We start from the raw sequence: 13,903 nt of genomic DNA, 5'->3' as shown, positions 1-13,903 counted from the left end.
GGAAATTCTTAATGTGGTATCCGTTCCTTATTCATGACTGTTTGCTGTTAAAGAAGGTCTACGTCTTATATAACGATACTAATGTGATTGATAACTACGTAGGTTACTAAAACTTAATTTATTAGTTAGGAATAGTCATAAACTAAAGTTTAATCATATGAAAATAAGCCAAAAGTCTTCGTACCAAACGACGATTGACAATAGCGTATTTCTTTTAGAAACGTGAGTCGCTATTTCAGCTAAAACTGATTAAAATTGTGTTTTTAAGTTATGAGTTTTGAGTTTATTTTATATTAACAAACATTATACACATGTCAAGGGTTTATAAATAACTACACATGTAGCCATTAGTTTTAATGAGTTTTAAACTTTATATTATACAGATCCTAAAAATAACGCTAAATCACTCTGTAGTTACTTTTTTTGGTGTGCTAACATCATGACAGATGAAATTTGGGATAGTTGGGAGGATTTTGCTGATTGTGTGGTAAGTTTTTGTTAGAAAAAATATTTTTGACTCACCTGTTAAAATAAAAATGTGTGTGTGTGCGTTATTTTCTATTGAATAAATTATTCCGACTTGCAGCACCTTTTTAGTATGAATTATGCTATGCTTAGATGTTTAATTTGTGTGAAAATTGGCAAAAGTTGCAATTTTTATTTAGGATATCGACAAGCATGTTGAAGATGGATTTACTATGAATGGAAAAGAGAAACCCCAAGCAATCAAAGAAAAAAAGAAGACAGAAAAACAGAACTTAGCCACTGGTAATACTCCATCTTAAAATTTAGTGCTTAAAAGACATTTTAAAACTGATTGATTACTTCACCCTTTGTGGCCTAGACCAGAACTGGGGAAATATTGCCACCGCGTTAGATCCGGCCTGTGGTTTATTTTATTCTAGTAATTTCGTGTGTTAGTAAAGCACACGTCATGTGTTAGTAAAGCACAAGTCAAAAATAAGCACAACTTTTTATATGTTTTGGTTATATCCAGTTTAGGCGCTGGTCTATAATCCTACCAGCGTTGAATTATTAAAGCAACACACAATATTTGGGTTACGGTGTCTGTTTGGGTGAGGATGGGTCAAGTATTATTATTTAATAATATTGCTTAACCTACCCAAACACTCACCCTCACTCAAAAAATGTTTGTTGTCGTAGGATTCTAGATCAGTGTCTGTGATATATGTTTGGTTAAAACCAATTAGATAAAAATCGATTCGCTCACCAGATTATTTTTAAAAGGTGCATGTGATTTTCAGGGATGATGTCAAAGTCCCGTCATGAAACAGTTAAATACCTGTTGTTTTCTAGGAAACTTTTGGCAAATATAACGCTTAAATGCAGTCTAATCACTCAAAGTTTTAAGGGGTTTTAAATCGACAATAAGTTTTCACATGATAAGTGCCTTTCAGCTAATTACACTCTCTGAACAAGAACAAACAAAGAACAGAGGCAGTTTGCTCATAGTGCAAAAACTGCATCTACATTTGGATACACTATGCACGGATCTGTAATGTAGCTTAATAATAAATTTCAAAGCCAAAAAGGTCGTATTGAAACGTCTTAATCAAGATGCTGTCGATCTACTCGACCTTTTTGGCTTTGAAATTTATTATTAAGATGCATCTACATTTTATTCACAAAACTACAGTTTTTAGTCACTTAAAACATGCTTGGTTATATTGCATAAAAACATATATATATATATGTTGTAAACACACAGCTTTTTGTTTCAGATCAAAACAACACATTTACTCCGGGACCAATTAGAATACTCCAACGACCGGTTGTTGTCCATGAGGAAGACCAACATAGGTAAAAGTTGTTTCTTTTTGCGTTTTTATATATTGATAGTTATAAATGGGGATCTACTATCTATAATTGAGCCAATCATATGACAAGTAACAAAATCAGTGGATGTCTGATACTCGAGTGGTATGGGTGGCAATCCTAAACCAGATTGTATTGTGCATTATGGTCATATTTGAGTTTAAAACTATTTAAAACCAAAATTCTTATAACTAACTCTACATTAAAATCAGGGAGAAAATAGACTTCCTTAGGCAAGAGCAAATTTCATTAAATATTCTGAAATTCACTTTGACTGTACTTTTTAATTTGATATTTTTTTCTTATTTGACCATGGTAAAAACTCCCATTTGGTATTATATAGCGGTTCTTTTGCATAAAACATAACGGATGTGTATTTAAATAAAACACTAAATATATATATAGGACATCCATAATTCCCCATTTTTAAAGGTCAGGTGGGTGTCGAAAATTTTGATTTAAACAAATTAATTTAAACCAATTTTTTGACTGGTAAATAGCCTCTTCCTTTTAAAAAATGGCAAGGAAAGTGTTTGCACAATAAAAGGGAACTTTAAGATGTAAAAATTAACCCCTCAATCCTAATGAATGTCTTTTTATTGAAGGACTGCTTACGTGCCGCAACTAAAAATCCTCAAGCGCCCCGAAAAGTCCCTGCAGCGACAAAGAGAAGAAGAAGAGAGAAAACGTCAGATGGCACAGAATCCTGTAAAAACCTTCGCCCAGCGTGAAGCAGCCTATGCGGAGGCAAGACAGCGCATAATGGGTGAAAACGGGGTACAACAAGAGACTAATCCCAACGCAAAGCAATCAAAGGGAAATCAAGACACTAGGTAAGTCAGTATATCCTTTGGTCTATCAATATCAAATTAGTCCCGAATTTACAAACTGGGCCATAATGATTTCTCAACCAGAACTCTGCAGAGGTTTTTGGTTTAAACCTCACTACAGGATAGATTTTTAAGCCTATCTTTTACTTTAAAGTCCTTAGTTGATTTAGTGTAATAAACTATTTGGGTGTACTATTAATTGTTTTTTTCAAGTATATACTTCATTTCAATGGCATGTTAGCTATGGCGTTTAACCTGGTCTTGCTTGTCTTAAAGTCCTCAATTGATTTCGATTAGTCTCTTGAAGGATTTGGGTGTACTATAAAATTTTTGTGTGACAGTTTTCATAGAGGTACTTAGTGTCAATGTCATGTTATCCATGGTGTTTAACCTGGTTGAAGATCAATTTTAAAATGAGAATTATTTTGGGGGTACTAAATAATTTTACATTGATGATTGTAAAATAATTTTACTTCAGGGACACTATGCACTGCACGGATCTGTAGTGTAGCTTGCTAATGAATGTCAAAGCTATAAAGTTGATTGATCTACTCTTACATCATCATCATTACTGCCTTTGTCTAACATTAATTAGGGCAATGAAACATGCACATTGCACACACATATGCGTGTTAACAACTGACATTTTTTTCAGCCTTCAACAACTTCGTTCTGAAGCTGCTTTTTGACCAACGATTACAGCTTATGTATCATTCTTACTGCAATGGCTTTCGGTGTAGTAATTAGGGCAAATATGTTTTTTTGGACCATAGCAATCTGCATACACCAATCAGTGACCATATTCTAACCACTAATTTTTTGGCTTTCAGACCTGAGAGTCTTCGGCGATACTCAAAGCAGTCGAAATCTCACCAGCAAAATGGCCACGGAGCAGACGTCAAGAGGCAACCTAAGGGACCACACGGCGGAAAGGGATTTAAAAGCAACAGATGAAGGAACCAGCGGAACTCCGATGTCACAAAGCTAATACCAAAAAAGCTGTGGAGCAGCTGCACTTCGAGATGGTTTGCTAACTCAAGGTTTAACAAAGCATTGCGCATGTGCCCGTATCAACGAAGATGGTGCGATCTCACATCTTTGACAGCCAGCCACTGCCACTGATGTGCCATCGTCAACTTGGCCTGCCACAATTACAATCACAACCACATAAAATGCGCCAAGTTTTAACTTCATTTTTACCCGCGGAGGAGGCCCATAAACAAACTGAGACAACATCGTACAACAGACTCTTGTGCAAGTTGCAGGGAGACGCGACAGGCCGAGGCTCAAGTTGGAGAGATTTTTGCACTTGAAAATGTTGCAATATTTTCTGGGACATGTAAATTAAGCACCCAGTTACTTACACACATAATGCAATGCCACAGGATTGAAGCAAGAATCTAGTTGCATTGCAATTGCTCGAAAAATGGCAGGAAACTTACATATGTGGGATGTTTTAGAAATTGTTTTACACCCAGTAATTTTTCTGTATTAAAAGTTTTGTGTAAACAGCAAATAACCGTCAAGGCTCTTAGTCAGCAACCGGAATTATTATTATGAAAAAATATAATAAAAATTTGAATACCAGAAAAAAATAGAAGAATCCTGAAAATTAATGATTTCATATTATAAAGTAAATAACAAAATAAACTGTTGGGTTGCAAATCAAGGTAAAAAAAATCACTGAGATATATTCATTTAAACGGTACACTTCCTTTAAAGAATGTATTCTCAGTTGGTGACTGTCTTGTGCTGTGCAACTATATATTGCTGTCCTATGGCCTAGTTGCTGTACTGTTTTTGTATATTTTATAAAACAAAGTTTTATTTGTTACAACTGTTTATATGTATCAAAAAGCTTTGGATGATTCCTATTATATTGTGAGAAACTTGTTAAAAAAGTTTATATGCGGAATCACTGATACAAACAAGTCGGATAGCTATGTTTTAAAATCTGTTTTTTAACCTGTGTATATTTTCCTTGCACCACTAGAAAAACTGTCTGTTATTCAAATCTTCATAAATCGGTTTATATATACTAATAAAGGTATTACTTTTATAGGACGCTGTTTTTTTCCATCAAATGTGTTTTGCACCTTTATAAAGCAAGTTTGTGCAAAAAAAGTTGTCTTAGAATTATAATGGTCTCACCTAATATTACGTTTAGACAGATTTTTGGAAACAACATTTGCAACCAATTAAAATGTTACATAATAATCTGTGCTGAATAATAATTGGAAAATAGAAAAATAAATTAACTTTTGGTAGTTTAATTATTATTGCTGTCCATAAAACTTGCACATCGTTCTATCCAGCTTTTGCCGAGTAATGTATTGAAAATAATGTCTTCAATGTGGATGCTTGTAAATATAACCTAGAGTACATAAATCTGTTGATAGTTGAGCATGTACGAATTGTAACTTTAAATATGCGTTACATGTCAGTGTAGCAATTGCACATGGATAGTGACTGATTGTAGTTCATTTTTTATTGTATTTTGCTATAGCAAACTGTAGGAGTTTTATTACACTTACATCTCTTTTTTTCCAATGCTTTAGTTTAAAATTCATCTTGAAATATGCTGTATTAGTCAAAAGTTCAAAATGAAGTGTTTGAAACTTATATAAAACTAAGGCAGTCTACAATGTGTGTCTAAAGGTTTCATGTATGTTTTAATTTTTTTAAATATTTTTTATAAAAATTGCTTTCACAGATGAACAAACCATAATTTTCGTTTATAATAAACTCATTGAAGAACATTTGAAAGCATGCATTATGTATTTCATTTTGAATTAACTTCAAAAATTTGCCATATGAGCAAATCTCTTGACAATGCATTTTTTTCTGTATTTCGGGCAAATTTCAACCAATGTTTCATGATGTTCACTTGTAGACAAGAATCAATCATATATCTGTAAATGTGACATTTCTCATCATAATAAAATATAATTAATCAGTCAGATATGTGGGTAATGTTTTCTAAAGATGGTTAAAGTATATGCTCTTGTTTTCCTTATATACTCATCTTTTATAAATTACCTAAATATATTGGCATTATTGCTCTATCCATGTAACAAATCACCCAATCCCTTAAAGCAGGGATGTCCTACATTTTATTATAGTGGGCCGCGTTGACACTTGAAATAATTTAATGGGCCGCAGAACCTATTAAGTTTCAATATTAAGTATTGCTCTTTAGAGTTATAACGGGCCTTTAGAATTATATATATATATTTTTTACCCATACTATACTATTAATGCACCCCTAAAAGCTGACTGGTACATTTTAATTAGGCTAATATTGAACGTTTAAAATGCTACTTGGGAGTGAAAATGACTAGCCGACCGCACAAAAATTTTAGACGGGCCGCAATGTGGACTGCGGGCCGCAGGTTGGACATCCCTGCCTTAAAGATTCGAAAAACAGATTGTCTTGTACAAATTTTTAAGCATACTGCTTCCTTTTGTGTTTTAAATTTACTCATAATGGACAGTTATATATTTGGTCAAGTAAATTAATTTTTTTGTTAAGAAATTCCACTGACTACTAAACAAAAACTCCACTTTGTTTCATAAAAATGTAGATTTTTTACAAGCAATGTAAATCGGAATGAAAGTAAACTTCCTCTTCAAATATAATTAGCCTTGCAGTATTGTTGAGATAAAAAATTAGTTTAATCCTGGTCTAGCAGAACAACAAATACTATAACAGCAGAGTTTTAAAAATCTTTTTATATAAATGTGAAGTCCTAAATAAATATAAAAAAGATGACATAAAAAGTTGCACACAAATTCTAAAATCTGTAACCCAGTATTACAATAAAAACACCAGACTAAAAAACATGGAAAGAAACAAACCAATGATGACCCTAGAAACTGAAAGTTTTCACCACACGACACTATTTTTTGAAGTGCTAAATGCTATGCTAATGTAACAAAATAAATTGCCCAAACACGTCTTACACCCTATATAATGACAAATGTGCAAAATAATAATACAGGAAAAGGTTTTGGACTGGCATATTCGCGAGTACCGAAGTTCCACCATGATTATTTAAAAAAGCAGTAGGCAGCAACTAAAGCACTTGTAAACATGGGTCAATGAAGTGTTCACAGCAAAGCTCTTACAGATTCAAATTGGGTCGCCATTTGATTTAGTCAGGTCGCCTTCTGCAGTAGTTCACATAGTTGATGTGTTTAGATTGGTTCTGAGCAAGATTGCTCCAAAATTTAAAAAAATGTGGTAATAACAAAGGTACTGAGCTCATTAACCAAATTTGAATTTATAAATGCTATTTGGTTATGTTTAGTTACCTTACAAAAAGTTTAGTAAATAGAATTATATTGCTAAAGTTTAGTGTTCTACTTACAGTTGCATCTGGGTTACAGCAAAAGATAGTTGAGAAACACTAGGTTTATGCATGATTTGCTCCAGCATTATAAACTAACAGAAACAATACACAGTTTTTTCATGCACGCAAGAAAATGGCAAAATCCTACAGTGAGATTAGAACTTGGGACCATGTTTGTAACTGGAATGTCACTTTATATAGATGAGCTCTTTCAGTGCAATGATATTTTTTGTTTGACCTCATGGTAAACTATATGTATGCACTTTGCTTTTCAATATAAACAAAACTGTCAAGTGCACTAAACATATTGCTATTCGGTAAAATACAGTAGTCTTTGTCGGCAAACTAGGCTGATAACAAATGAAGGTAATTCAAGAACAACTGGCGAACAGGCTGAAACACAGCACTGTATTTCAGTGAGACGTTTTCCATCATCTCATAGAGTAATGATCGAGCCTTCTCCTTCTTAGTTCGGCAGCATCAGGTTGTTGTGGTAAATGGTGATTGGAATCAGGAATGTTCCAACCTTAGTGGGAAAGAATAGTTTTCAGCGATTCTTAGGTAAAATTTAATTGTACATATTGTATTTCTAATTTTAGTTAAAATCTAAGTTATTATGGGAATTAGGATTTCCCTGTACCATGGTTTTAAAATGGCTACCTCGCACAAGAAAATACTTTTTATATATCCAAGTTTTTTTTTTTTTTGTTTAAAGGGTTGCCACACAATTTAATGAAAAACCAAAGAAAAGACATAAAATCGGATCGGTCAATGTTTTTTAATATAATTTGAAAATAAAACAGTATAAATGCCACGGCCAATACCTTTTTCAATAGTTTTTTTAACAACACTTTAAAGCACATAACTTAAGCTGCCCTTTATAAATTAAAAGACTATTCAAACACTTGAAACAACATAGGGTTTTTCAGAGACTTTTTAATACGTAAATGAATTCAAAGACATCCTAAGATTTTTAAAAATTCAAAGACTTTGTGGAACCTTGTTTGATTTTTCAAAAGAAGTCAGCCCCACCTAACAATTATCCCACTTCTAGACCATATAACAGCTTACAATTAGGCCGCTAAACCTGTAAACCTTTTAAGTGGGCCAGTTACGCCAGTTTTGTTGTCTAAGACAGTGTGGTCTAACTGCAGGCCCGAGTTCCACTTTTTTGGCCCGTGAACTTGACGCCGGCTTCGCTGCAATCCAGCAATATCACTTCAATTTTTGTTTTTTTGTTATTGTAATGGACAAAAAAACTTCGTAAATCATCATTTGTGATTTCATAACTACCGTAGCTGAACAAAGGTGTAGATTTCAAAGTTAGTATATAAGCCATAGGCCAGCAGTTTCTTAACCCCAAGCAATTCTTAGGGGGGGCGCGAGCTCCAAGTCAATTTTAAATTTTTTACAATGATTTTAATGGTTTCGTTTGGGTTGTACACCACTCCTTCAGCGCTGTAAAAGTAAAAACCTACAGTGAGATTAGAACTGATGACCATGTTTGTAACTGGAATGTCACTTTATATAAATGAGCTCTTTCAGTGCAATAATATTTTTTGTTTGACCTCATGGTAAACTACATGTAGGAAAAATAAATGGTTTGTCATAGGTGATTTAGGCAAATATTTTTTAGGCTACAAACTATGTTTTTGCCATGTTTAACATTGGAACTGCAAAAAATGTTCGCGCTTCGCGTGAATCTTGTTTTTCTACTTTTCTTCACTATGTTTTAGCCGAAAGTCTGTTTCAGTCCCATTGCTTTACTATTTTCAAGTTGTCTTAGTGATATTTAATAGAAAATGCCGAATTACTTTTCGTAGAGGGGTGAAAGGCATATGAATATTACCAAAGTGGGGCGCTGCTGAAAAAAGGTCAAGAACCACTGCCATGGGCTATGTATAATTTGCCAGCAATAAACCTAGAATCGCTATTTAAAAACATTGGCCCGCAAGACAAAAAAAAAATTGTTTTTGGCCCGCGATGAAAAGAAGTTGGACCACGCTGGTCTAAGCAAGGAAAACATTGCTGAAAACTACAGTATCACCAAGCTTTAAAGCTAGAAACTTTTCTCGTTTTTACCATATGGAGGTGGTTGTGTTTCATCAGGTGGAGCAGACGGTCGCGTTTCATCTTGGTCCAAGTCAGGGTAAAGGCGCTGATTGTCTGAAACACATTTGGCTTATGATTGCCTTTACAATGACAGCTGGCTTTTTATATGTTTCTAAAACAACATCAACAAAATAGGCTTTGGGGTATAAACTTCAAGTCGGGGATTATACAATTATTTTATAGCAGTTTTCATCAATAAATATATATATATATATGCATTTGAGACATAAACCCTAAGGCAGGGATTATAAAAAAATAATTTTATATGAGTATTCATCAATAAAAATATATATATGTGTTGGAGATATAAACCTTAAAGCAGGGATTACAAAAAAATATATTTTTAAGAGTGTTCATCAATAATATAAATATATATATATATGCATTTGAGACATTATGAAAAATAATTTTATAGAGTATTCATTAAGAAATATATATATATGCAATTATGCATTCGTTGATAACTTATGGCGGGGATTATTAAAAACAGATTTTTTAGAAGTATTCATCAATAAATAATTAAATATATATGGCCAGGGTTACAAGAATATCAAGGTGTTAGTTTGCTACTTTCTTGAACTGATTTGACAAGCACTCTTGCACACATGTTTTTATTTTTTAGTATTCACACAAAAAGTGACACAATTAACGGAGGATAGAGGTGCATGATTTTTTTCACAATTCATAGCTCACTTGTTGTTGGTCTGTGGTTTAGGCTTTCCTCTGTGTCAATCCTGATTTGTTCTTCTTCTGTTAGTCCGCCCGTGTAGGCCTCTGTGTTGGACTGTGATCTAATAATGTAGATTATAGATACTTTTATCAAAGGTAAAAACCCTCCATGCTTTAAGACGCAGTTTGTAAACAAATCATTTCAAAATGACTGAAGTACAAGTTTAGTTTTTCAAAAATTAACAAGTAAGTCCCAGTACAAGTCATCAGTTGCCTAAGTCAAGTCCCAGTCAAGTCATTATTGGAGCAATTAATCCCAAAGTCAAATTGCTAATTTTAAAATAGAGCCATAAGTATTAAGACTGATTTGTTGCTTAGGGGTACCTACAAAAAAGGCAAGGACTTCTGCATTACATGAAAAAAGGTGAAAAAATAGGTTATTATTTTTCTGGTTTGTACAAAAAAGAACTATAGATGTAGTTTAATGTATAAAAAGAGTACACTGCCAAAATTAAACGTTAGTCAATGTAATTCACAAGCATGATACAACATTAGGAAGAATAAAGTTAGTTACAGCAAAGGGTTTGCTTTTCAAAGGTAGTTTTGACAACTTATGCAGAGTTCTTACCCAGCAGTATTTGTTGTTCCAGTAGTCGAGCTGTAGTAAGTGTAAGACGGACGATTCGATGGAATCCAATTTCTTCTTCCAGAACCTTAACACATATGTTTTTGGATATACAAATAATTGGAAAACAAAATCTTATCGACTGATGATTTTTTCTATTTATTTGACATAATATTGTATATTTGATTTACTAGTTACCAATAGAAGTTCGGAACAAATTTGGACAAAATGACTTGGGTTAACATAAAGTGTTTTTATTAAGCAAGATAAAATTGGCTTTATTTATCTTGATTTTCGCACATAAAACAACTTGCTTGCAACAGGTTGCGTTTGTGTTATTTTTTCTTGACTTATTGCTCATTATCGGACGAATTTATCAGCTTTAATAGCTTAAAGTTTTATTTTTATGACAAGGACTTGACTGGAGGTTTACTTGCTCTAATTATAACTTGACTGGGAATTGACCTGTTATTTATAGTAAAGACTTGACTCAGACTTAAGTTATTTAACAATTAACTGGGACTCGAGACATTTCAAAATGACTTGTTTACAACACTGGTTAAAATTCCAAATATGCTGACATCGAACATAAGAAAAACACACCTGAAAAAGGTAAGTCCATGATATACTTCAGGGGTCCTTTAACATAGGCCAGACCAACCAATATTCCAGCAAGGTGCCAAGTAAAAGATGCATTGGGAACAATCAACTAAACAAATAGAAGCATTTTTTGGTGAAATTGAATATTAATTGGCAAGCAGTATAAAATAACTAAGCACTACAGTTGCTTGTATTTAAAACTAAAGCAGATTATGTAGTAAGAAGACCAAAGCCAATACAGAAGAAGGTATCTTTCTAAACTTTTCGAAAAGCTCTTCATTCATTTTCAACATCAAAATATGTGCAAAATTATACTTATTTCTGCATGGGCTTTAAAATTCTAACAACGTCTTCCTACAACTTCAAAACAGAATGCTCTAAAGAAAAACACATTTGTTCAATTAAAACACAACTTATTTCTAATATAAATACCTGTATAAGTACTAACTCAAACCAGCAGGCTAATCTTGAGTTTACTGGAATAAATCCCATAAAAAGTTGAGTTCCAGGCGGCATTAATTGTGTGGTTACAACCTTTACAGCGAAACAAACACCTAAAACATAATTTTAGTCTAAATTTTAAACGTACAAATTTTAAACATGTATATTAAATTCAACTTTAGAACACAAAAAGATCTACCAATTTTCCTTATTAAAATTAATATTTGGATTGTTTAATTAACTTTTTATCTTATAGGTTTAATATCACTAGATGCTTCTAATCTATGTGATAGTTCTGAACATATAGAATGATCAGACACACTTATGCTATAGGACATTTTAAACTTTGCTTAGCGATGTGCTTTGTATAGTTTGACATTTCCTAAGAAGATATATAATATCCCATTAATTTACTCTGTTGACCTGTTCATGGTTTGGCAAAATACAAAGCTGACTTCACCAAACACGAAAAAATTAATATTAATATTCTGTTTTGGAGCATAATGGTTAGAGGCAGTGGTGGGATTCAAATTTTTTGTAAGCCTGTTCTATCGCATAAGTCATATTTTTTAGCCGGTTCTGTTACAAAAAGTCACATTTCGGTAAATAAACTGAATATTTTTATATATTTGACAGAAGTTTGGTTTATATACGACAGAACACACCAAAAACAGCAGTTGTCTCGTGACTTGTACTTATGATGCAACAATTAAATTTTGAGACAAACTATTGCAAAAGGAAAACTACTATATTTACTCAACATGCGAACTTGACTAATGCACATTTAAAAAAATGTACTTGGATCTCAAAAAAAAAAAAATTGGTGTATCAGATAAAATGCAACTATTCATTGACAGTAACCAGTAATGCTAACCGGTTCGCTGATCTCTTTAAATTTTGTGAGACGGTTATATAGAACCGGTGTGAACCGGCTAAATCCCACCACTGGTTAGAGGTTTTGGTTAGACATAGGGATACATAAGCCAATAAAGAAGTACTGCTAGTTGTAGCTTTCGTTTTTTAAATGTAATTAAGAATGTCAAAAAATACTGAATCAGAGCCATGTCCATGTGACTCCCATTGACCCCATACAAAAAGTGAGGTGATCTAGTCCTGCTTGACCGATTGTTTATATTGACAAGTCAACATACGACAATATCCCAAACAAACCTAATTAAATCCCAGTAATACCTGAGAATCCAATTGCACATTGGGTCATATAGGACGAATCTTGAAACACAATTGCTGCTGCATAATTGAGGTACAGCAGTACGGCATTGACGAGTACAGTGAACACCGCAATCATTACAAGAAACCTTTTGGTGCCGATACGATTCTCCAACCACCTTCCCTTCCATAGAAATGATACCATATTGAAGTAGAGGTGCATATCATCAGAATGGTGAAACGCTGATTCCACCATTCGCCTGCAGTTGTAAAACAAAGACATAACTATAACAACGACAGCAATTGTATTTCATTGGAACACTATATACGGATCTGTTCATAAGTTTAATGGTGAAAATAACGGCCCAAATAGACGTTAAAAGCGACATGCTTTATTTTCAAACGTTTCGGCAAATTCTAATGCCATCATCAGTGATCACGCCGTTATTTTCACCATTAAATTGTATTTCAGGTATTGATTTTGATATAATTACAAGTATCGGACAGTCCTAATCAGGATAGAAGTTGTTCAATCAAGGCAAAGCGAGACAGAAAGTAAACCAATATATATTGGTCTAACCCAGGGGTTCTTAAACTGGGGTCCATGGACCCCTTGGGGGTCCGTGAATTAGTTTTAGGGGGTCCATGAAGGCCAAATTGAAATATTAGTGTATATTTAAAAAGTAATCATTTTTTCAAAGAAAGCAGTTTAATTAAAAACCAAACGGTTTCGCACTGACTGTATTAAAACTTAATTTCACTTTCACAGTTTTAGAACGAAATTAACAGATTTATGAAGTTTATTTGTAATGTGATGTTAATTTATGACGTCATTTTTTTTAATTTTCTGCCTATTGTGGTCCACGCGAAGCCAAACAAATTTTAGGGGTCCGCAGTAAAAAAGTTTAAGAACCCCTGGTCTAACCTTACTCAAAACACATTAAAAAAAATACACATGTGCATACAATGCTGTGATCTATCTCTATTAAAGTAGTATGTAACATCCACTCACCAATAATCTTTACCGTTCCAAACTTGTACCACGCCGACGCAGACCTCTTGCCATCGCGGCATGTGTCGAGCGAAAAACTGATGCACCAAGCCAAGGTAGATGCCAACGTTCAGGGCGATTGTTCCCAAAGTGACCGGTGGTATGTGGTCGAAACCCATTTGAGCCATTTGCATTGCCAATAGCAGAATGCCGAAATTGTTGCGACGACCCATTCTGCCCCTGCCTCTCGAACGGGGGCCCCACATGATTTAAATAGTTT

General features: G+C 33.6%; 2 protein-coding genes across 2 annotated transcripts; one reads left to right on the top strand and one right to left on the bottom strand.

Annotated features, from left to right (window-relative positions):
- Positions 1-382: 382 nt before the first annotated feature.
- On the top strand, positions 383-5,617 carry LOC146145765 (SUZ RNA-binding domain-containing-like). Its single transcript, XM_083389824.1, has 5 exons — positions 383-487; positions 666-768; positions 1,743-1,821; positions 2,442-2,669; positions 3,497-5,617. The coding sequence occupies exons 1-5, from the start codon at positions 440-442 to the stop codon at positions 3,618-3,620; spliced, it is 582 nt and encodes a 193-aa protein (XP_083245950.1). The 5' UTR covers positions 383-439; the 3' UTR covers positions 3,621-5,617.
- A 1,664-nt stretch (positions 5,618-7,281) lies between these two features.
- LOC146145764 (rhomboid-related protein 4-like) lies at positions 7,282-13,889 on the bottom strand. Its single transcript, XM_083389484.1, has 8 exons — positions 13,645-13,889; positions 12,657-12,892; positions 11,457-11,578; positions 11,028-11,133; positions 10,428-10,512; positions 9,824-9,921; positions 9,101-9,184; positions 7,282-7,544 (listed from the first exon to the last, which is right to left on the bottom strand). The coding sequence occupies exons 1-8, from the start codon at positions 13,887-13,889 to the stop codon at positions 7,450-7,452; spliced, it is 1,071 nt and encodes a 356-aa protein (XP_083245610.1). The 3' UTR covers positions 7,282-7,449.
- Between the last annotated feature and the right edge of the window lie 14 nt (positions 13,890-13,903).

This window comes from Ascidiella aspersa, chromosome 5, assembly GCF_963924565.1.
Source record: "Ascidiella aspersa chromosome 5, kaAscAspe10.2, whole genome shotgun sequence".
Taxonomy (NCBI): domain Eukaryota; kingdom Metazoa; phylum Chordata; class Ascidiacea; order Phlebobranchia; family Ascidiidae; genus Ascidiella; species Ascidiella aspersa.
This window is presented reverse-complemented; position numbering and strand designations above follow the sequence as displayed.